Raw genomic sequence first — 22,559 nt, forward strand, 5'->3', positions numbered from 1 at the left:
TCTGTCTACGCCATGGGAATACTTTCTTCTCTTTTTACCCCCTCTGATTTAGTGATTTGCATTTAAATATTTTATGGATAATCTTACTCCATGCTGCTTTTGAGAATAAGCTTTGATGGGGAAGTTTGTTTTGCTGGTGCTTATAATGACATTTCTCAACTAGTGGCTGGTAAGACAAAAGCCAGCTGGCGGTGGCAGCTGTGGGGACGGTACATGTTGGCTTGCAGTTATGAATCCAAAGAACAGGGAGATCTAGCAGGAACACATGAAGTGGTGGAGAAAAACTTAAACAGTAGAGCAGCAGATCCTAGCTAGTGATTATAACAGTGATTCCCCCCTCCACTTCTTCAAAGCTTAAGAAAGATTTCAAAGTCTCTGGAGCTACTGTCTAAAGGTGCCTTTTACAGGACCGTTGAGTCACAGTTCATCAAGTGGTTTAATTTCTGCTGTACAGTCAGCTGAATGCACTAATGACTGGGAAAAGATGGCCCAGGGTCATTGGCTGTTTTACAAATTACTGGTGATGGGAAGTAGAGAACTGATGAGTTTAACTCAATTTAGTGATACTGGTGTGTTGTACAACAGCTCAAGACAAATGGTGTGTTGCACAACAGCTCAAGACGAATGTGTTTTGAATTCTGGTATGTTAGCACTGTCCACTGAGAGTTTGATCATGTAGTTTTACAATTTGACCTGTACCCAGTTCTAAAATTAATTTGCAAAAGATTTTTCAAAATTCCTTTGTTCCAAAACAAAATCATATCTAATATCTGTCATATCTATGGATACTGATCTATACACACTCTCCTAAAATAAAATGTAGAACAATTAAAAGAGAGAGACAAGAGTTAGCCAAATTCTAATATGGTCTTTTCTTTTTGTTTTGTAGAAATACATTAGCTTTGGAGTGGAACTAAACAATGGAACCAGATATTATTCGAATGTACTCCTCATCTCCTCCGCCACTAGACAATGGAGCTGCTGATGATGATGAAGATGAATTTGGAGAATTTGGAGGATTTTCTGGTGTAAGCACTGCTGGTGTAGCTTTTGCTGATTTTGATACACCAGACTATGGTCATCCAAAGGAAGAGTTTATACCCACAAATCACTTCATTCCACTTCATGATTATACAGACAATGTAGCTAGCATTGCAACTTTCACATCTGTTAAAAATGTTAAGGATAAAGACTGCCTTGCAGAGCTCCCTATTCTTACTAAGGAACTTTCTGAAATGTCAGCTACTAGTACCAGCAAAGAAAAGTCTAAGTTTAGAACTTCAGGTACTACTTTAGAAGACGCAAGCAAAAGAGGGGAACAAAGAGACAACACTGGGAAATCTGAGGGGTTTTCTTCTCATGTCGATAGAACTGGTATAGCAGTTGAGAGCCAGGACAAGCAAATAGATGCTTGCAATGGTGAAAAACTTCCATGTCTAGAGATTCTAACAAATGGATTTGCAGCATCAGACCCTGTAAATCCTCAGGGAATAGAAGATCTGGACAGCACCAGTGACTCAAAGGGACTGAAAACTTTTACTACCCATAGTACTGAGAAAAATTTGAACTCAATGCCTAGCTCAGGTGAAGACTTTGCAGATTTTGCTACATTCTCAAACAAAACCCCAATCCATTTAGAGGGAAAAGGACTTACAATATGCAGTGTTCTTAATGAAAGAGACTCTCTGAGCATTCAGGAGAACAACAGAATAAACAGAGTAACTTATATTGAGAAAGAGGTTAGCATTTCAGAAATCAGTTGTGAGCAGGGTTCCTCAGCACTGGAAAATAATGAATTTGCAATTTCTAGTATGCCTCAAACAACTGGAAGTTCAATATGCACTACTGAAAATGGAGAGCACATTGGGAGGAGGAAACAGCACGGCACAGAGAGTGGCAAGGATTTTACGAGGCCTGATGACTCTTTAGAAACAGGGGGCAGCAAGGCTGAGAAGATGCAAAGACTGAGCAGTGATCTGGGAGAAAAAATAAGTGATACTGAAGATCTTAAGAATGGTGGAAGTAGCACTGAAGTTGTAGATTGCAATGATGAATTTGGTGATTTTGGCTCTGTCAGCAGTGCATCTCCCAGCATCATTAATGCTCAAGAATCGATAAATGCTCTGGATTTAGAAGGAACTTCTGAACAGCCCACGTGTATTGGCGAGCCTAATGATGAATTTGATGGATTCAGGGACACAAGTACTGTTTCTCAGCAGCCAGCAAGGTTGGATCAAGCTGAGCTATATCAGACTGCTGACACTTTAGAATGTGATACTAACAGTAAAACTTCAGGCTTAGACTTCCAGCATACTACTGGAGTAGAAAATGGTGATGATAGTGATTTTGGAGACTTTGATTCGGTGCCAAAACCTCAAGATGAGAGTGTTGCTTTTCAGGACTCTGATGACTTTGCTGACTTCAGTTCAGCAGGTTTTAACCAGGCTGCAGACTGGAATGCTTTTGAAGATGAAGAACAAAAAGACAACTCTTCTTGGGCTGCCTTTGGAGATGAGCAAGCTGGTGAATCTCATCACAGAAAAGAGACGTGGCAGACACATAGGACAGATGAATCTGCCAGGATTGATGATCCAGTATTACACAAGACTGACAGTTTTGCTTTAGCGTCTTTCCAAGGACCTACCAGTAAAAATGCTCAAGAGCCAGCACCTTCAGTTCAGGTAAGGGTGTTTTTCATTTTGTTCAGGGTTGTTCTCCTCTTGTGCATACAGGTCTTCCTAGTTCCTGCTTCTGCATACAACCAATGTTTGAATAGTCCTTGTTTGTCTTGTGGGAGAGTTTTAATTTGTTGGGATGGGCTGGTATGAAATAGTATGCTGTGTTTGTGCCTTGTATCTTTTGCATTGTCACTTCCTGCAGAAAAATGAGTGAAGTATGCTAGCACTTGTATGCATTTGTTTTAACAGTTACATATGGTCCTCTACATAAGCAGATCAAAGAAATAAGCCTATCAGATATTTCAGAGCTTTTGGTAGTTCTTCCTTTGCTTCACACTTTATTGCCTTCAGGGAGAGTGGGCACTCTGGTGGTGTCTTTTCATAAAATAGTGGTGTGACTAAAATCCAAGATTACTGGTTCTCAAAATTTTTCATTACCATTCTCTATTGTGTTTTTAAAGTTTGATTTAAAATTATGATTTGTAAATAGCAGGGCTCATTCACTTAGAGCAGAGAGCATGATAAAATAGGACCTATAGAGTTCTATCTGGTATTTCAGTTCCTAGGAAGCTAACCATTTAAACTATTTAAAAATAAGATTCTTTTGTATCTTATTTGTGGGATGCTCCACATTATAGCAACATCACAAATATAATACTGATAATTTCTTACTACTCCAGCTATTTCTGATTAGGAGTTTTGTGGAGGGTGAAGTACATAGGTTTGTTTCTTACCCCCACCCTCTAGATTTTCTGCCTTAGTGGGTAAGTATCCATTAATTTCTAACTAATTCCCTCCTAGGTCTTTCACAAGTCATCTTTGAGATCTGAGCCTGTTTATACATAGATAATATCTTAAGATTACTTTTACAAAATCCAGAACAACAATTTGAGTTTAAAATTTTCTTCAGTGCTTCTTTTCAATCATCTCATTCTGTGTGAGTTAAGAGTCTTTTAGAAGTTTGAAACAATACCAGTGTTAAAGTGTGTCAGTTGTAATATGTGTCTGAAAGGTATGCATCTTCTCTGGCAGTCAAAGGAAATGAGGTAAGTCCCTCCTTCCAGGACATTTTGTAGGCTTGGTGACAGCTCTGCCTCTTTGTCTCCTACCAGTGACAGGTGAAATGGCTTTTCAGAAGAGGGCTGTGGCAACCAGAGCTTTGCAAGCATCAGCAAGTGGAATGGGACTTTTGGGGTTCTGATTTCTTGTCACATTAAAAGATGTGTGCCTCAGCTCCTGCCACTTCCTTCTTGCTGTTTTGTACAGTGACTAACACTAAATCTCAAAGTGGCTTCAAAAGCCAAAAAAGGCTCACAAGTGAACCTGCAGGTGGATTTTTATGCCTGTGCAAAACCTTGCTCATCAAGCCAGTTTTTACATTCCACACCTGAATCTGTGGACCCATTTCTCAAGTTGAAAGCACAAATCTATTGTTACCTTTTCTGTTGGCCATTTGCCTGTAAAATTGGAGAGTGCTAACATCATTAGTGCAATTAATATAAATTGTTTCCAGGTCCACGTGAAAGATTACTTCTTGAAAGAATCTGATAAAGAAATGGAGTGGGGAGATGATCCTAGTAAATTATCATTTTTTCTAGGTAATCAGGTTATTGAGGGGTAGGCTAAAGGTTTCAAACATATTTTTAGTTACAATTTTTCCATAAATTTATGATGGAATTTTAATAGGAAACACTTCTAAATGTAGATGCTTATAAAAGCAGAACCCTCAGAGGTTTTATAAATTTTCTTCCCCCTTCCCCAGGTCTGGTATAGGAAAAGATGAGAAGCCAAGTTCATTGGAAGTTCTTCAGTGATCCATCGTGAAGTCATACAGTGGTCTGGTTAGACTGTAAAGCAAGATTTAAAATTTAAAACATTTTTTTTCATTCCTTTTTTGTACCACAGCTAGTTGTGATGTTCCGCCTCCCCTGCCAATGAGGAAGTACAACTCAAATGTTTTACATAAATAAGCTGTAGAGGAAGTTGAGCTGGAAATGTTTTCTCTGTTGCAATAGTTTTGGCTTGCAATGACTGTTAGATGTTACTTTTTTTTTATCCAGTTGACTCTTAAAGCAATAGTTAATAGTTTTCAAAACTTACTTTATATTCTCTTGCGTACTTTTTAAGTTTTGGAAGGATCAACTGCAACCTTTTTATATTTAAAATGCTTTATTTAATTCTTAAATAGTAATTTTTGTTTTAATCCATTGAGCCACAGTTTAGCAAATTGCAATTAGAAACATTGAGATTAATTGAGTCATCATTAGCCAGCGTAGAGTCAGAGTACTTAGAGTACAGAATCTTAGTAAAATTAAAGTTGGATCTTGATCAGCTTCCTTACTTTCAACTAAGGTGTCACTGAGGTCAAGCCACAAAATACAGCATTTTAAAGTATTTGCTGATCTTCTGGTTCCCATATAATAAAGTTGAGTTCTGGAGCAGTTTGAGGCAAGAGTGGAAGCACTTGCATGATAAATAAAGCTAGAAAGAGGTAAGTGAACAAAGTTTTTTATTACCCCTACCAGAGGAGGATAGGGAAGAGTAGATCACTTGGATTAATGTGTTGCTGTCAGATCTAAAAGGCCCTTTCTGTATCAACTTAAAGGGAGCAGGCTGTGCAAGGGAGAAGTACTGCATGTGTTAGACATTTGAGATAGATGTGAAAATCGAGACTCTGGCTTAAGCTAAAGGTAGACTGGGATCATTTACAAGATACTGTATACACTTGTTCTATAATATTGAGGCTAGCAGAGTCACTGTAATGTGGTAGTGAAATTGAATGGTGCATAAACAGAAAGACTTCAATGTAATTCTTTACTTTTCAGCTTTCAGCCTTTGTATACTTAGCCAGCAGTATTACTATTTAAATGTGGAAATGCTGTATCCAGCATTTTTCATTCATCCAAAATGCAGCACGAAAGTGGAGTGTTTTACCTGTAGCTGAAGTTCCCTTGCCAGTGGTCTCTGTATATTGTCCTTTCTGTTTCCTTAGTTTGTGTTTTCTGGATGCAGAGGCAAAATTTTGAGCTTTCTACATGTGATCTTTTCACCTGTGTCAGGAAAACTGTTTCATAGGTTCCCAATTTGGTATAATTTTTAAGTAAAAATTAGACTTTGCTTGAATTCAACAAATTAATCCAGTTTTAGAAAATACAGAATGTAAAAGCAGTAAGTAGAGAGGTCACAAAAATAACCTCATGATGACATGTAGTGGTAAAAATACTGTCTTTTCTCCTTCACCTTTGCTCTTAGGCTTTCTGAATCCTGCACACAATCTAAAACACAGGATTTGTAACATACTGACCCCTTGTCTTAAGTAGGGCTGTGAGGAGGGGAGAACAAAAAGGGCATGGTGTACAGTATTCAGTCAGAATTATGGGAAGAATTTGCAATCTCTTAGCAAAAAGTTCCCATTTCAAAGGCTGATGGACACAGATACTCAGTGGTATTTGAACCCATCTTAATACTACCATATTCCTTAAACATGTAATGCCTTTCTTCAGATGAAAAATATGTAATATTTCATTTCAGTATAGCTGCATGTTTCTTTTTTAAAGAATAGAATCATTGTATCACAGAATGGTTTGGGTTGGAAGGGACCTTAATGATCATCTAGTCCCAACACCCCTGCATGGGCGGGAATGCCTGACACTAGACCAGGTTGCTCAAGGCCCCATCCAACCTGGCCTTGAATATTTCCAGGCATGAGGCATCCACAGCTTCCTTGGGCAACCTGTGCCCTGTCTCATCACCCTCACATGAAAGATTTCCTTCGTAATGTCGAACTTCCATCTCCCCTTTTCCAGCTTAAAACCATTACACCTTGTCCTGTCACTACACAGCCTTATAAAAAGTCCCTCCCCAGCTTTCCCATAGGTCTCCTTCAGGTACTGGTACAAGGTCTTCCTGCAGCCCTCTTTTCTCCAGGTCTCCAGACCTTTGTGTTCACTAAAACTGATTTAGGATCTCATAGTGGGTGAATTTGTTGATCTAACAAGTTCTGAGCAAACCTGCACAGTGCCATATGCATTGATCCCCTTTGTGTAGTCACATAACACACTACTAAGTTACATTTACAAAGAATATAAGGCTCATAGCACCACTAGCTCTGTGAGATAGTGTTGAACATCAGTCAACTGGGGAGTTACTCTGCTGTATTGTGCATTAAGAAAATGTATAGGACTTAGGGGGCAAAGCACAAGAGCAGCTACTACCTATGGTAATCGTGTGGGTGGGTAATAGGTCTGAGCCTCGCTGTGTTCAGGGAGTGTAGGCATCTCTAGAGGAGGGGAAGGAGATGAGTAATGGCTTGGTTAGAAAGCCAAAACTCTTACCTGATTTACTTGAGAGTTAACAGATTCTGGAAGGGGAGGAAGGGAAACTTGAATAGCCCTCCAAGTGGCTTTTAAGGTACTTTGCTTATTAGAGAGCCTGTGCTCTATCTCTTCGGATGAATCAGACAGTGTGAGTGATAAACTTGTGGCTTAGTAGCTGTACATATCTTGAAGAGTGCTTTTTCTTGGGCAACCAATGAAGTAATCTACTTGGAAAAAATAATTATGACTGTAAAGACTTTAACCTAACCCAGTTCACTGAGATAAATCAAGGTTAATGTTGGCTAAATTAAGTTCAGATAGTTGGGTAACAACTAGCAGTGTAAATATGTCTGTCTGCAAAGAGTTTCTTTTTTGGTTTTTGTTTGCTTGGGGTTTTTTTGTTGCTGTTAAGTCCATAGCACAATTTTTAAATACTTGCAGCAGGATAACAGTAGAAAACAGATGACTAAAAGTAGCCCATAATTGATTACAAATCTTACAAAAAAAGAAAACAGCTAGAGAGGGGCTTGTTTTAGCACTTGTGTTTCTATGTCACAGAACAAAATTGTTTTCTTTCTTGTACACATATATTTCATTTACTTCCTTTCAGAGTCTGACTTAAAAGTGTAATACAACACCAATAGCTAATAATAGCATGAAGGACTGAAATGGGAATTAAGTCTTACATAGTCTAGATAAATAAATGTTAGACTTCACTTTGTCCACATAGAAGATGCAAAGCTTGAAACATTTTTCAGCTGAGGGAGAATAAATGTGCCAGCCTTCCAGCAAGATGGAGGGAGACAACTTCATATTTCTACACTGGAGCTCCCTGTGGTTTGTCAATCTCATATCAAGAGTGAAAAGACAAAAAAAATTTTGTTCTTTTTTCTCAAGCCACTAAATTTTCAGATCTGCTTTGCAGCTGAGCTCACTATCTTTATAGTTACCCCTTAAAAATGTTGTGGGGGATATTTGGAACTATGCCTTCTTAATTCTTTATATTACTGCAAAAGCTTTTGCTCTTTCTTGCTAATTGGTGAGTATTTTTAGCTCTTATGGCATCGTACTTGATGGCATAACTACAGAGCATCCTCTTGCTGGATTATAAATTTCAATATAGGACCAGTGTTTCCATTATAAATTACCTATTTTAATTATAAATTAAAAATAAAATGACTCACTTTTTTACCTCTAAGACATTTAAGTCACCATCTTAAACATTGGGAGGGGGAGAAAAGCCATCACATTTGGATCACAAGATGTTAAATTATTGTTCTTTGTAAGCTTTGCATCTCATCTTTACTTAGGAGGTTTTTTTGCCTGCATCTCTTCTGGGAAGGTGCCCTGCTCTGTTTGCCAACCAGAGCCTGCACATCAGAGAAAGAAGTTAATTATTGCTATAGGGAAGGCAAACTCATTGTTAGTTTAACCAGTCTATAAAACTTCCCAAAGAAAAAACTGCTTACATTTAACTAGGAACCTAGTGATTTTATTTACGTACATTTAATAAACTGTTCAGATTTGTTCCTTCATTTTTGACCCAGAAAGATTTTGAGACCCACTGTTCCCAATGCTGAGTTGCATCCATTGCATTGAAATCGGTTTCCTAGCTCCCCTATGTTAATTTTGTTGTTATTTAGTTTAGCTATTAGAAAAAAGCCAAAACACAGAAAACCACCACAAAAAACCCCACCAAACAAAAAAAAAAAAAAAAAAAAATGAAAAAAACAAGCCCCCTCCCCCCCATGTGCTGAAGGTACATGAACATATGATGACATACAAAGATGTTGCTGGAAAATACAATTTGGTTGTCAGAAAACATAGTAGAGGGCATTTCTGGTTTAACTTTTGTTAAAATGGTGGTAAATACCTGTGATAGGCACTTGCCAGGGCAGTGGGTTTGTGCTTTAAAACAAATAGATAACATTTGTCTTTAGTAATTTCCTTTTCTTGGCTTCTGGCCACTGAGTTTGTTCTCGGTGTTTTTTGAGAGACTTCTCTCAGTTTCAGAATTCTGACTAGAAGCTGGTTATGTCCATATGGACTTTATTCCTTTCCCAAATTATACATTTAGCAGCTTGAGAGCATTCGTGTGCTCATTTTTCTTTATGTTTTTCTGTAAGATAAGATATGAATATCTAAATATTCTCAATAATTTGACTATTATACTAATTTTATTAACTCTTAGGTCTTCCAGTTCTGTGTTCAATAGACACAAGCAACTTGAGTGCTGCTTCCTTTGTAGTCTCTTTTCCTGGAAGCAGTGGAAAGGAAGGCAGAAGATGACTTCTGCTTTCCACTCCCCCCTTTCTTAAAACCCCTCTGAAGGTTGCCAGAGCAGAGGTGCTGCAGGCTGGCATCAAGAGTAGAATGGGGGAACCAAGAGCTTGCACTGAGGGATGGAGCTGTACCTTATGAAAAGTGAGGTGGAAGGAAACACAAGATATCAATTCCACTCTTGAGCCTCCAATATAAGTCTCTGGATGAGCTTTTGAGTCTGCCCTGCTGCTCAGGTGTGGTTGAGATCATGGAGAGAAGCAAGAAGTCTTTCTTTTCCCTGCCTTGCACACAGAGCTCCCTGAAACTTCCCCCAGAGAAGCTTTACAGCAGTGGTATGACGAAAGCTTCAGTTTGTATTAACTATTTCTGTAGTGTAGCCCAAGTATGAGGTATTTATGGCAAGTTGTATTATCTCCTCTTCATAGCTTTGAAGAGAGGCAGTGACCTGTCACTGCTGAGTTTACGTGGAGGTGGCTGGGGAGGATTTAGTGCTCTGGTTGGGCAGTGTAGATAAGCTGTGTTGGGTTTGTTGATTCTGTAGGCGTGTGGTGCAGAGGAGAAATAACAAATTCTGTACAGCAAGTACTTTGGCCTTTCAGCTCTGAGAGCTGGATCTTTACCCCAATTTAAAGAGCCAAGGAGATAAATTCTAATCCTGTGGTTATTATCCCTTGAAAGTCTGTTGCATCTGTAATATTTTTGTTGTTTCAGGTGATGATTACCATGTACCTATCATGTTTATCAAAAACTTGCCTAGGAGCTGTGAGGCAAACTGAGTTTGCCAGTGTTTGGAGAATCGTGGTTAATTTTTAGAACAGCAGCTGTAGCCTTCTTCACATCTTCAGAATGTGCCTTTAAGAACTGCTGTTCTCACATGGCACTGAAGAACACTCGACTACCAAATATTTTTAGTAACCTGAAAAGTGAGAGTTCCTGTTTTCTTTTGTGCCTTGTTTTTTTTCAGGATCTTTCATCCTGAAAGACATGACACTACTGTGTTTGACAGAAGTAACATTTCCTAGCAGTCCACTTTGTACAAACAATAGATTGAGGTTTGTAGAAGATAGACATTTACATTAATTTCAAAATCTTGTTAGTGGCCTTTTACCTGGGGGCTGTGACCACAGGATTTCATTTCTAATTAGAAGAACAAGTTCAGCTGCTTCCTTAGGGACGTTTCCATTGCCCAGGAGATACATGTTTATATGCTCCTCCTTGTGTCCATTTGCACACACAGAATTAATTAGTCTGGTTTGCTATGGTAACCATTCTTCTCTATCCTCTATAAGAGCTAAGCATTTCTGGAAATTTAGAAAGGCTGAAAAGAAGTGTAAAGAATGCTATAATTAAACTGTTCCTGAAATTTTGGCACAGTTCTTAAGCTCAGATTTGAAATGTGTGCTGGCTAAGATGCTGCTTGGTTCTTAGAGTTCTGTTAATTCTTTCATTACTGAAGCAAGCATATTCTGAGTCACTAGCATGTTCTGAAGCATTGATGCTTTTCAAGAAACATGATGCCTTGCAGTTTTCACCATATGATGCTTTTCTTCTGCCTCTTCATTTTCAGTGGGGATATGCGTTCCTGCTGTTTTACAGAAACGAAGTAAGCCTCAACTGTTCATGAAAGATAAGAGCAAGTGATATATTGTAAGCAAAGCTAAGTTTTAGATCTTAAATGAGCATGCTTTTGTATGCTGATTTCTTAGGCTAGAATCTGGAATACTATTTAATTTTACTTCCTAAAAATATTGATCTGTTTCTTAGCTCCAGTCAACAAACACTGAACAGCCTACAAGTAATGTAACAAGTATTATACCTTACTATATGGCCAAAATGATTTGGTATTAAGAGGTGACTAAAAGGGACATTATATACTGTAGAACATGACTCATTATGGCCTCACTGAGGTAATGAGGAGGAAAAGAAAAAAAGTGAGTAAGGTATGCTATGAAATTCAAATCCTTTGATAGTGTAATAATGATAGCATTGTGACATTATGCTTTGCAAATAACTGAACCTGGTGACTGTCCCTGTCAGGCATTTCTTTCACAGGTAGCAAGGCTGAATAACTAATATTCTATGGTGGTTCATTTTCCTGCTTTTTGCAATTAGCTGCTGATGAGAGACAACAGACTGAACAGAAACAGTTCCCAACTCTTCAGCCTGACACCAACATGGAGTCAAGATACTCTGATAACACGGTGTTTGTCTCTGCCTTGCCTCCTGTAACATATTTGCTGTTGTACATGGTCAGTGGTTTGCTTAATTGAGACAAAAGATGAGGCAAATTTTCAGATAAAAATTGAGAAGTGTTGTAGATAACTTATAATTGTGAAGCAGATATTCTGGTGCATAGAGGTTTGTCATAGAATCATAGAATTGGCTGGGTTGGAAGGGACCTCAGAGATCAAGTCCAACGCTTGAACCACCGTTGTGGTTGCTAGACCATGGCACTGAGTGCCACATCCAGTCTCTTTTTAAATATCTCCAGGGACAGAGAATCCACCACTTCCCTGGGCAGCCCATTCCAATGCCTGATCACCCTCTCCGTAAAGAAATTCTTTCTAATATCTAACCTAAACTTCCCCTGGCACAACTTAAGACCATGCCCTCTTGTCTTGTTGAAAGTCGTCTGGCAAAAACTTTATTGATCGTTCTAATTAAAATGTGTATCTTCCCCCTACCAGACGTGCTTCTCTGAACCTTAAGTCGTTTTGATTTCAGCATAAAACCTCTGTCTGAGGTTTGTGCTTGTAGATTCAGCATTGCTGCTGGAATATGCTGCATCTCCACAGGAGGGCTCTGCTGGCATAGCTATGCTAGAACACGCTGTGGGATGCTGGTGAGGCTTTTTGCCTAATCAGTTTATTTTCCATTTCCCCAGTAGAAAAGCTGGATGAGCATGGGAAAGGTGGCTGTTGAGGAGCTCCACTGTAGACAAATGGAAGTGCTCCTTTTGAGTCAGGCTTGCATCACTTTCCCCTAGCAAGAAGACCATTGAGTGCTGCTGTTATAAAGAAGTACATTGGGAAAAGGCTGTAATTTCATTTTTATGAGCATTGCCTTGCAATTGGTACTACTTAATAAATATTAAGATATTGCCAGTTGCCTGTTTTCAGTGGGCTGAACTGGGGGTTGAGGGGGGAGAAGGGGGGAAATGTTCCATGTCAGTGATACAGCTGATTCGCAGAGCTACAATAAAATTGAAAATCTCTATATAGAAATATAATTGAGAGAAAAGAGAGAATGGTTAAGAGAAGAACTTAGAAAGAAGCAAGCATACTATGCTTGTAAAAAAAGGAAAAGGGTTTGTTTGGTTGGTTGGTTTTTTGTTTGTGGGGATGGGAGGTTTGTGGAGAATTTTTTATTTTTGATAGTAAATCCCTTTGCCAATGCCCAAGTGGCAAGAATCAGAGTATTCTCCCATGGATGCTGTGGAATTGAAATGCATGAAAACCATTAGTACCAATTTGTGCTGTTAATATTGCTGAGGCATCATCCTATCCAACAACAGTGACTGTGGCACTGGTAGAAAAGTAGGAGACCATTTGCTGCATCATGAAACTTAAGAACCCAGTCTGCCTTCCTCAGATGCTGAAATGTCCTTTCTCCTAAGGGATGCTGAAGTGATGGTGACATCAAGGCACGGTTGCAACTACTGTGACAAGCAGGAAATCCTGCCTTGTCTCTCAAAAAACCATGGGATATAGATCCATAGTCCTCCTGCAAAACTTCTGAATATTTATATTTACATACTCTTGGTGTGAGTTTATAATGTAAGGCAGCAGAAAGAAGGTCAGATGAAAGTAACATAGATAAAGTGGTTGTGCAAATCCTGCTATCTGGCTGGCTTCTTATTCAACTAAAATAAAACTTGGCAGGGACTTTTGTTGTTTTCCAAGTTATTTGGTTTGGAAAGAAACATTCCCAAGGTTGGCTTTTAACCCTTGCGGGATCAGGCCATTCAGCATCAACTATCTGAATCATGAACAGGAGGAAAGGGAAGTTGTTTGGAGGAAAGTAATTCTTCTATTTAAATTAAACAAACTGTGCACACACTTAGTTTGGGGGCAAGAAATTAAGGCATTAAGTGGTTACTCTTTTTTTCATTAGTTCTTTGGCCTAGAGAAGTACCAAACAAATCTTAAAAATACTCTTGACAAACAATATACTAAGTGCTTTGATCTTGGCTTTTCTGCATTATACCTTAATTGGAGTTTTTAGTTTTCATACATCTGAGACATTGATACTAACCTTTTTTTTTTTTTTTCAGAAGCATGCAGTCTGTGGACTAGAAATAGTTTTTCTTGCTGTTTTTGAACCATGAGCATGTTGCATAGGCTGTTTTGTGAGACCTTTAACTGCATGCAGCTTATGAGAAGTGAGGCTGTCAACTGAATCAACATTGTCTCAAGTTTGTATTGAAGTGCATGATTAAGTGAAATGACACTGTTCAGTGTGAAGCTTGCTGAAAAGAATGCATTCAGTAAAACCCATAATGTGTAGATTTAGAGACTTTAACACATCTTGAGTAAATATAATGTAGGACTTGCTGCTCATATTGTCTGCTAATTTAGAACAAAGAGGGACTCTGGTAAGAACTGTTCTGGACTTTCCTGTAAGAATTAACTTTGGGGAAGACAAGATCCTTCGTGTATCTTAGTAGGTAGCAGCCTGTATTTGGTTCCTATAAAAAGTCTTGTGGTCCTCTGGACAGTTATATATTTTGTGGTAGGTAAAACTTTGTATCAACTACACGTTGTTTTCTATCTTTTATAATTTTAAAGCAGTTACCAAAACTTGCCATAAATATTTTTCTTTTTGATATAGACAACATTGCTAAGTCGTCTGGAACGAGTATTTGAAGTCTGTTTTCCTTCCATGCCTGTTCTTGAAGTTGAAGAAGGAATAAGTTCCTTGAATCATCTGTTGGAAGCAGGTGAAAAACAGATGACAACTGAGGAGACCTTAACAAATACTGGGTAAGGAGCCATGAATGCTGCAAACTTTAAATGAAGTAGAGATGACATGTTTCTTTGGGAAACCTAAAACTCGTTCTTGGGAACTTAAAACAGCAATAATTAAAAATTAATTGTTTGCTTCAAGTATTTTGAAAAACTACTCAGTAAAAATTAGTTGTCTAGCAGAATGTTTGTTTTTAATGGCCACATGTATCAGGAGTATTTCACTTAGTGTATCAACTTAGTCAGCAGTGCATTATCTTTTAAGTGATGTCTCTTGAGTTAATCAGAGTGTGTCTTATTAGTTACACTAGCTATAAGTTGCTGTATTGATTCATGTGACAATGAAGCCTAAGTAGGCCTTGTCCTGTCTACTGTGGACATCATTTTCCAATTATAAGTTTGAATTATAATTGTTCTGAGAACCCTGTGCAATTTTAGTTCCCCTGGGTGTTGTGCTTGGGCGTACACTTAATTGGAATATATAAGTCACTCGTATTAAAAACTAGAATAAATACTCAGGGCTGCTAAGCTGTTATTCCTGTTGCTAACTTGATTTACGATGGATTTTGTAGGGAAGTGATGGACATGTGGACAGAGCTGCAGGATATCCATGATGCATATGGACTGAGATACCAGTGGGGTGGCTCCCACAGCAACAAAAAGCTTTTGTGCTCCTTGGGAATCGACACAAGAAATATTGTGAGTCTGTCAATAAAACTTGCTTTCTAAATAATGGAGGTGCTTTAAAGGTAGAATCAGTTGGTATTCTTTTTGTTTGAATGCTTGTCTCTGAACTGCATAGCTGTGCTCAACTCAGCTCTTCGTGACAGACTGACAGCTTTTTATAAGCCCTTTTAATATTAAAATTGTGTTAGTTTTTAATCATTGTGTTATATTTAAAATTGTATTTGCTCTAATTTTATACAAAATAGATAACATTGAAAAAATACTGTCATTGCTGACACAGAAACTCTTAAGCAAATTTTTTGTTGTTTTGTCAGCTCTTTACAGGCAACAAGAAACAGCCTGTTATAGTACCCATGTATGCAGCAGGACTGGTAAGCTCTTTTTAGTGTTATTCTACAACTTTATATAATGAAATACATTAAATGACCTCAAACACCAGGCATGCTAAAAGGTATTTTTGCAAGTACGGTTGTGGCTTAGGCATCAGTAGAAATATTAGAAAAGAATCATCAAGTATACAGTTTTCATTATATGTGCAAAAAGATTGGGTTTTTTTAGTCAAAAAAGTATTGATTTACTCATTTTATATAGTGAACTATTTAATAAGGTAGGCTAGCCAGTCTAAGCTCAGTTTGTATCATTTTCTTAAAAAATGAAAAAAATTGAGGTAATGTATTAATGGGCATGCAGCAATAAAAAGCAGAAATTTATTAGAAACATCCACTTGCATTAGGAGTAGTGGGAAGCCCTAGTACAAAGAGCAGATGCATCAAAGGAAGGTTAAGAACTGCCAGATAGTTGCCATATTCCATGAAATGGAAGTTTTTTCAGCTCTCTCGAGCATTCCTTTGTGCAACTGTTTCTCTGACAGACACCTATTAATTACTTGACTGCATTTCAATACTCCTAGGTCAATAGAGATGCTTGGTAATGCTTTGCAGTGTTATTGTCATATTAATAAAGGACTCGCATATATGTAATAGGTTATTTGTGCATACAAAAATCATTGTGTAACCAGGATTCTTTTGTTGCCCCAAGTGCTAGACAAAAATAGCAAGCATAATTTAGATTCCTGTAGATTGAGGGGAAACTCAAGTAACCTTAGTGCAGTAAGATGAACTTTTTTCATTTAAGCCAATATTCTGTAATTCCTGTTTGACACTTCAGGCTCTCTGTGATGTCTGTGGTAGTAAAAACATTGACAAGAACCAATTTGCTGGTTTTGCTAGTCTGAATGGAACAAATATATTCTTTTGGGGGTAAACCTATATATAGACACACATAACATACACTTTTAAATTGTCATCCAAAAACTGAATATAAAAGGATTTTGTTTTTCTTTGGTGTATAGTAAACTTATTTAAGCTGCAGGTCAATCTTGTAGAGTGACTTCTGCAATCATTTTCTAGAGATGTTTTCTGATGCATCAGGATCAGTTCATGGATTTCTTTGGTTGTAAGCATGGTATTCTGATACAGACAGATGAAACATCTCATAGCAACTGCTGTTCTCTTCCTGTAGTGTATTTGTGAGCACAGTTGTGTGTACACATCATATGCAGTTATTTTTTGCAAGAGATTGTTGTTGCTGATAAACTATAACCTGAATTTTTTTTTGCACGCAATAAGCTGTATAGAGATGATGGCAGGAGTGAAGTGGCTTTCTGGTTTTTGTTGCCTCACTTCTTCATGTATTTCTCTGCTATCTAAAATAATTTATTTAACTGATGGTTAACTGCTAAACTTCCGTAAAACAGTGAAAAAACATTTGTGGGACAGCTGACCTTGGTGGCTTACTTCCTGAAATTATTTTAAAATACACGAGTTGCACATTTAGTGTGTTTATTTGAGGGTTTCTTTTTTCATACCTGATTGTTCTGAGGTGGTTTTCATGTGTCTGTGCAACCTTGTGTATTTCTGTAGATCTCTTTTTCACCTTCAGTTTAATGAAGAACACTAGAGATTTCAGGCATTCTTCATAGTACTGTATATCTCTGAACCATTTCTTTAAAATTTTAAATGTGGTATAAATTACTTTTAATGCTTTTTAGTGCATTTATTTTTATGTCAACAATTACTGGTCATGGCATAATTCTGGAAACTGATAGTTTTACTTGCTTCTTCCAAATTAATTGTTGAAATGGACTGAATGCCTTTGTACCTTTCTAATGGGTTATTTGATATTTCTGGAATAGTCTACATACAACTTGGAGAAGACATCACCTTATCAAGTAACTGTTTCCTCCAGTTTAAATTACACTGTTGAGAGTTGAAAGCAGGCTCCAGCTAAGCACATGGGTTTCTGTTACTGGCTCTAAAATGTTTCTTAGACCTAAGGAACCAGGGCCATTTTTTCCCCTGCCCTCATCTCCTCCTGTCCCACTGAGGGTGTCCCAGAGATGTATGGTTACCCTCCCCCCCCCAAGGCCATAGTTGAGGATAGTACTACCTAGTGGTGTGTTTTCTACTTTTTTCCATGTGCAGTTCTTGCAATATATGTGTCTGTGTGATATTTTTTTTTTCATTAATATTATTTTAAATTTATTTAGGGTATGTTAGAGCCTACCAAGGAGCCTTTGAAACCAATATCTGCAGCAGAAAAAATAGCATCAATAGGACAGACACCTCCTGTATCACCAGAGATGAACACATGTACATCTGATCAGTTCCAGGTAATAAAATAGATAAGGGGAAGGAGAGGAAAAGAATGAATGAGGGAAACAATGGGAGCCTTGCCTCTTCCTTCATGTTTAAAATATTTAGATGGTGTGTTCACAGGCACCTGTATTTAAATGGCAGGGTTCCTTGTATGAGACTGAAGGCCTCCTCTTGGATCTGTTTTTCATGTGTGACTGGAATGGAGTTCCTATGATAAGACTCTGGTAGTCAGTAGCCAGCATTTGAGAGTCCTGATGATATCTACTGCTATATATCAATTTGCCCTAAAAAGCAGGGTACATTTGCTTGCACAAATTTTGGGTGTAACTTAAGGCTTTTACTTCCTCTGGCTGAGGTTCTTTGTCTTTGCTTTTTCTAGAGATCATTCTACCTGTTGGTTGGCACTTGTTTTTCTGAATTGCCATATTTACATATATACTGTCCATCTTCTTTTCCTTTTTCACTTTCCCATCTTTTTCATAATAACATAAAAAGCAGCCCAGCTGCCTGGAAGGAGATTCTGTGTACAAACATGACTAGCATAAGTGCAAGTCTTTTTTATTGTATGAGTTCTGTTGGCCCTTTATGCTAGATCTTATTTATTAATTAATTTAATTATCTGTTGAGCAGATAGCTGCTTCACTACCTTCTGTCTTTTAAGTCTGATACAAAACAAGTTCAGAGAAATTTAGGAGAGATCTTTTGAATTTAATGAATTCTTGTTTGTTGTTTTTTTCTGATATTGTGATACTAGAAGACCACTTTAATGCCAGGCATGTTACAGTGTGAGTGGCTGTCAACAAGTTAATGGGATATGCAGAAACATTTCATTTTCAGTGGTGCCCAGCACATATTCAGAAAGTCAGCTCTGTCCTTCCTTAGTGAAGGTTGGTCTATCTGCCCACTGTCTTTAGTTACTTGCTATGCTTGTGACTTCTGATGGGAGGTTTTCCAAACTGAATCATCCTTGTTCTAAATCTAACCTTAACACCTTAGGTACTTCTGAGTGGTGATTTTGTTGCACTCTCTGCTCAGCCACAGTACAGAGCTCTGTGACTTCCTTGTAGCAGAAGATTTTTTTTTCATTGTAGAAGAGCAGTATGTCAGTGGGCTCAGATTTGAGGTTGTTTGATGTTGTAATACACATATTTGGTGATGCTTCCTCTGCTGCTTCTTATAAACTCCATAGAGGAACTGAGCAGCTGAACTGGCTGGGTGTTAGGAAAGGTAATAGTAACAATTACTGCAAGGAGTCTGAGCTGAGGAAGTGACCTGTGTGATTTCTCTACATGAACAAAGTAGGAAAACTTCACTGGCTTTCTGCAGCATTCAGAGTACCCTTTTTTACAGAGCTGAAAACAGATCAAACCATATGCTAAACGTAGTGTAGAAAGCTGCAAGAGCCTGAAGCAGCAACTTCTCTCACATGTGCCATTTTCTCAGTTGCTTGGCAGCTGTAGTGCTGAGTGGTGAAAATAACCTCTACTTATCTAAGTATCTTTTTTTCTCTGCAATTACGAACCTGTATTTTTGTATACTCCTGCAGTTGAATTTCCCATTATTTGTCACAGTTTGATAATCTTGTTCTGACAAGGCTGTCTCAGTTCAACAGTTGTGGTCCAGTCATACCTACGAGAAGTTTCTATACCATCTGTCTGCATTTCTGGCCTAAGGTTATTTTTTTCCAAAAAGGCAGATACTAAAATAAGCTTTTGGGGAAGAGATAAGTTAGATCTCTAGCCATTAGGAATGCTAAGAGGCCACAGCTAAGTGACACTCAAAGTTTCAGGGTGTGAATGATCAGTTCTCTACCTCAGAGGTCTTGTTTCTTTCTTGGCCACATCTTCTGTTAATGTTTGGTGGCTCCAGTTTGCCTTTGGGGAACATCCAGCTTCACTTTAAAATGTACAGACTGCCTCTTCGGAATATTCCCAATTTTAGTGCTGTTAAGACAATACACCCAAACTTTGGTAAACATTTTGTAAGGAACTGTGCTATAAACATAGATAAAGATGCAATGGAAATACGGGCAGTTAAAGTGCACTCTAAAACTTTTTATTCTAAACACAGGTACTTTAGGTGCAACAATTTAGATGTCTTTAAGTTTGCGCAGTTAATACGTAATTATTTAGCCAAAACTTCTAAATTTCTCTGGTTTCAGATGGTGATTATGATGGGTCATTATATTTGGAAGCTCCAGAATATTTGTCTTTTTATTGCAGTGTGATGCTCTGGTTCATGGATTCCTATGCTTTGCATAAGGAAAAGGAGGTCTCCTTTGTGAAAGGCTGGCATTTATGGGGCTTGTACATAGATCAGTGTCTCTCTGTGTGTATGATTTCCTGCTGAGGGAATAAGATTTTGGAAGACAGCCTCTGGTGATGCAGAAGTGGGAGTAGGAAGAACATTGGTTAAAAAATACATAAATGTCTCAATTTTTTTGTTGTTGTTGTAGCCAAACAGGAAAGTATGCAGAGGTTTAAAATAGAGAACATTAAAAATCAAGAAAGAGGAAAAAGAACAGCAAAGGAGCTGCAATATTTTTTCCTGGTTATTGTATGAATTCTGTATGTTTTGGCCACACTCTGCTGAGAATCTAGCTGGGTTGAATAGGGTGTGGAAATACAGTGGACAGACTTCCATTTGAGCTATCTAAGCTGTAAGGACAAGGTTTTAAAATTATTATTTTTTCTTCTCCCAGTTAAATTACTGACTGATCTATCACATCAGTTTACTGCATAAAGACTGGCTCTTGTAGACTCATTCAGTTTTATACTTGAAGGTAGTGTCTAAATTCTTCTTTCATCTGTTCTTTATCTGGACAGTCAGGGGGGCTATTTATCTGTTCTGTGCTCATAACTAAGGCCGTAAACAGAAAATTAAATAGTCCCCTGCTTACTGTTGCCTCTACCTATATGTGGTGTCTCAAAGACTTCACAATCTGAACTAAAAGGCTCTATCAAGGCACATTGGGTATTGCTTAAGTGGGCAGTGCTCTCTTTTTTTTTTTTTAGTTTGTTTATTTGGCACTTTTTTTAAAAAGTATATTCCAGTGCTTGTTAAAACAGTTGCTGTGTGGACTTAATATTGACCACTTTCTCTTGGTTTGATACTGGTCTCTGGTTAACATTGTTTTAAAGTTTATGTACCTGCTTCTCTTTGGCTTTCTTGCAAAAAAGTTACCTAGATATTTCTGCTCTTTCTCTATTGCTCCTAAGCATCCTCTTCTCTCTATATGGGACTGTCGTTTCTTTGGTAGGGTCTAGTGGTAGCTTTGGCCCAGCACAGAGGATAATTGTGGGATTTCTCACCCACTTAAGTTTTATGTTGGAATAGAAATATACAGTGACCCAGACCTTTCTAGAAAACAACTGAGTAATTGTATTCTGCAGGTGCCCATTACAGCACATCTGCATGCATGTAAGCCCCTGAATTAGGGATCAGATTATAATAGAAATGTGTATCTTACAGTGCTGGCTATTAGGGACTGAACCTTAATTAAACCCCATGGGGTGACAGTCTTTAAAAACACTTCTAATTGCATAAGGGACCATCAGGACTTCTAACAATGACAGATGCAAACTACCATATTATTGGCCACCAGCCAAAGGCTTTATCATGGAACTGCTCTCCAGTTACACATATGAGAAAGATCCAAGAATATACATAGGTTCTTGTCAAAGTAAGAGAGAAAGATTTGCAGGTAAGAGATAATAGTTTGCTATTCTGTCAGATGTTGCAGTCACTTAAAGGTGGTGTCTGAGAAGAATGATTTTCAGAACTGTTGTAATTTTGCCAGTGAATACAGTGAAATATATTAATTACTTCCTTGTAAACCATTTTATTAAATGTTTATGATGTTTATTTGTGGGATCTATCTAAATATTGATATTATGTTTATATTACAAGCCATTCCATTTTTCCCCCAGCTTTAAGACAGCAAAATTCTTCCTTTTTTTTTTTTTTTTTTTTATTCTCTTTGTTAAGTTTTCCTTGGGTACTTATTGGCACAAACATTTACATTTTACTTCTTAGGATTATAAAAGCTCTTACATAATACCATTCTAAAATTACTGTGTGAAAACATCTCTCGCTTTGAGAAAAGTGAAACACAATGCTGTAAAACCAGCAGGCATTTAAGTTTCCTCTTTCTCACTTCCTTGACATTCAGAGTAGTACCTTGACAGCTGAGTATGCTTTTTAATTTCTGTACTGTGTCCTGAAATCTAAGATGGAGGGGGGAGTGAGAGCAGTTTTCCTAAACTAAATGTTTTTCTAGATTGGGCACTTTTTCTTAAAGCATTTCATTAAAGTAATGGTTGTAAATACAGTAGTCTATCAACCTCAACATCTCCAAAAGACAAAAAATTATGTTTTGCAGAGCATGTTCCCATTTTCTGGGATTTCAGTTCTGTGCTCAGGCATCCCAGTATACTTAGTTTTCTTAGAGCTGAGGTCACTAGTCACAGAATTTTTTTCCATTCTTTTTAATTGGCTTTTGTCTCTGCCCTCTCACTTTGTTTGCTGTTGTATAGACCAGGGCTTGCCAGCATCCTGTATAGATGGGGTCTGCTTTACCCCCAGTCTCCTGGAAGTGACTGCAGTCAGCAGAATGACCTCATCACACAGAGCAGGCAAATATATTTAGTATACTCTTACTGATTTGGAGTCAGCTTAATTTTTTTTTCCCCATTTTAGGAAGAATTCATCACATCCTTTTTCCTCTCCTTAGCAAATCTGAAAATCAAGTCATTATAAGGAAAAGCTTAGACAGCCTTTGGTACCACCTTTTCCATGCAGTTATGTCACACTAATCAGTCCTGACTCAGTCCTTTGAATAAACGATAGTGGGTGTTTTCCTCAGTAAGTGGGAGTTTGTAGGAAGCTACTTTGTTTCAATTTGAGTTCATTTTCCTCAGGGTAAAAAGCTACTAAATTGTCATGCTCACAGCCCTTTTTTTTTTTTTTTTTTTT

General features: G+C 37.8%; 1 protein-coding gene across 3 annotated transcripts in view; it reads left to right on the plus strand.

Annotated features, from left to right (window-relative positions):
- AFTPH (aftiphilin) overlaps positions 1-22,559 on the plus strand; it is a 47,370-nt gene that overhangs the window by 10,416 nt on the left and 14,395 nt on the right. For all 3 annotated transcript variants that reach the window (XM_030447615.1, XM_030447616.1, XM_030447617.1), the window contains exons 2-6: positions 890-2,681; positions 14,108-14,259; positions 14,814-14,940; positions 15,243-15,299; positions 17,477-17,599. In XM_030447615.1, coding sequence (XP_030303475.1) covers positions 921-2,681; positions 14,108-14,259; positions 14,814-14,940; positions 15,243-15,299; positions 17,477-17,599 — 2,220 coding nt within the window. In that variant the 5' untranslated portion in view covers positions 890-920. The remainder of the gene's footprint in view (positions 1-889; positions 2,682-14,107; positions 14,260-14,813; positions 14,941-15,242; positions 15,300-17,476; positions 17,600-22,559) is intronic.

The sequence above is a fragment of the Calypte anna genome, chromosome 3 (assembly GCF_003957555.1).
Source record: "Calypte anna isolate BGI_N300 chromosome 3, bCalAnn1_v1.p, whole genome shotgun sequence".
NCBI classification, from domain to species: domain Eukaryota; kingdom Metazoa; phylum Chordata; class Aves; order Apodiformes; family Trochilidae; genus Calypte; species Calypte anna.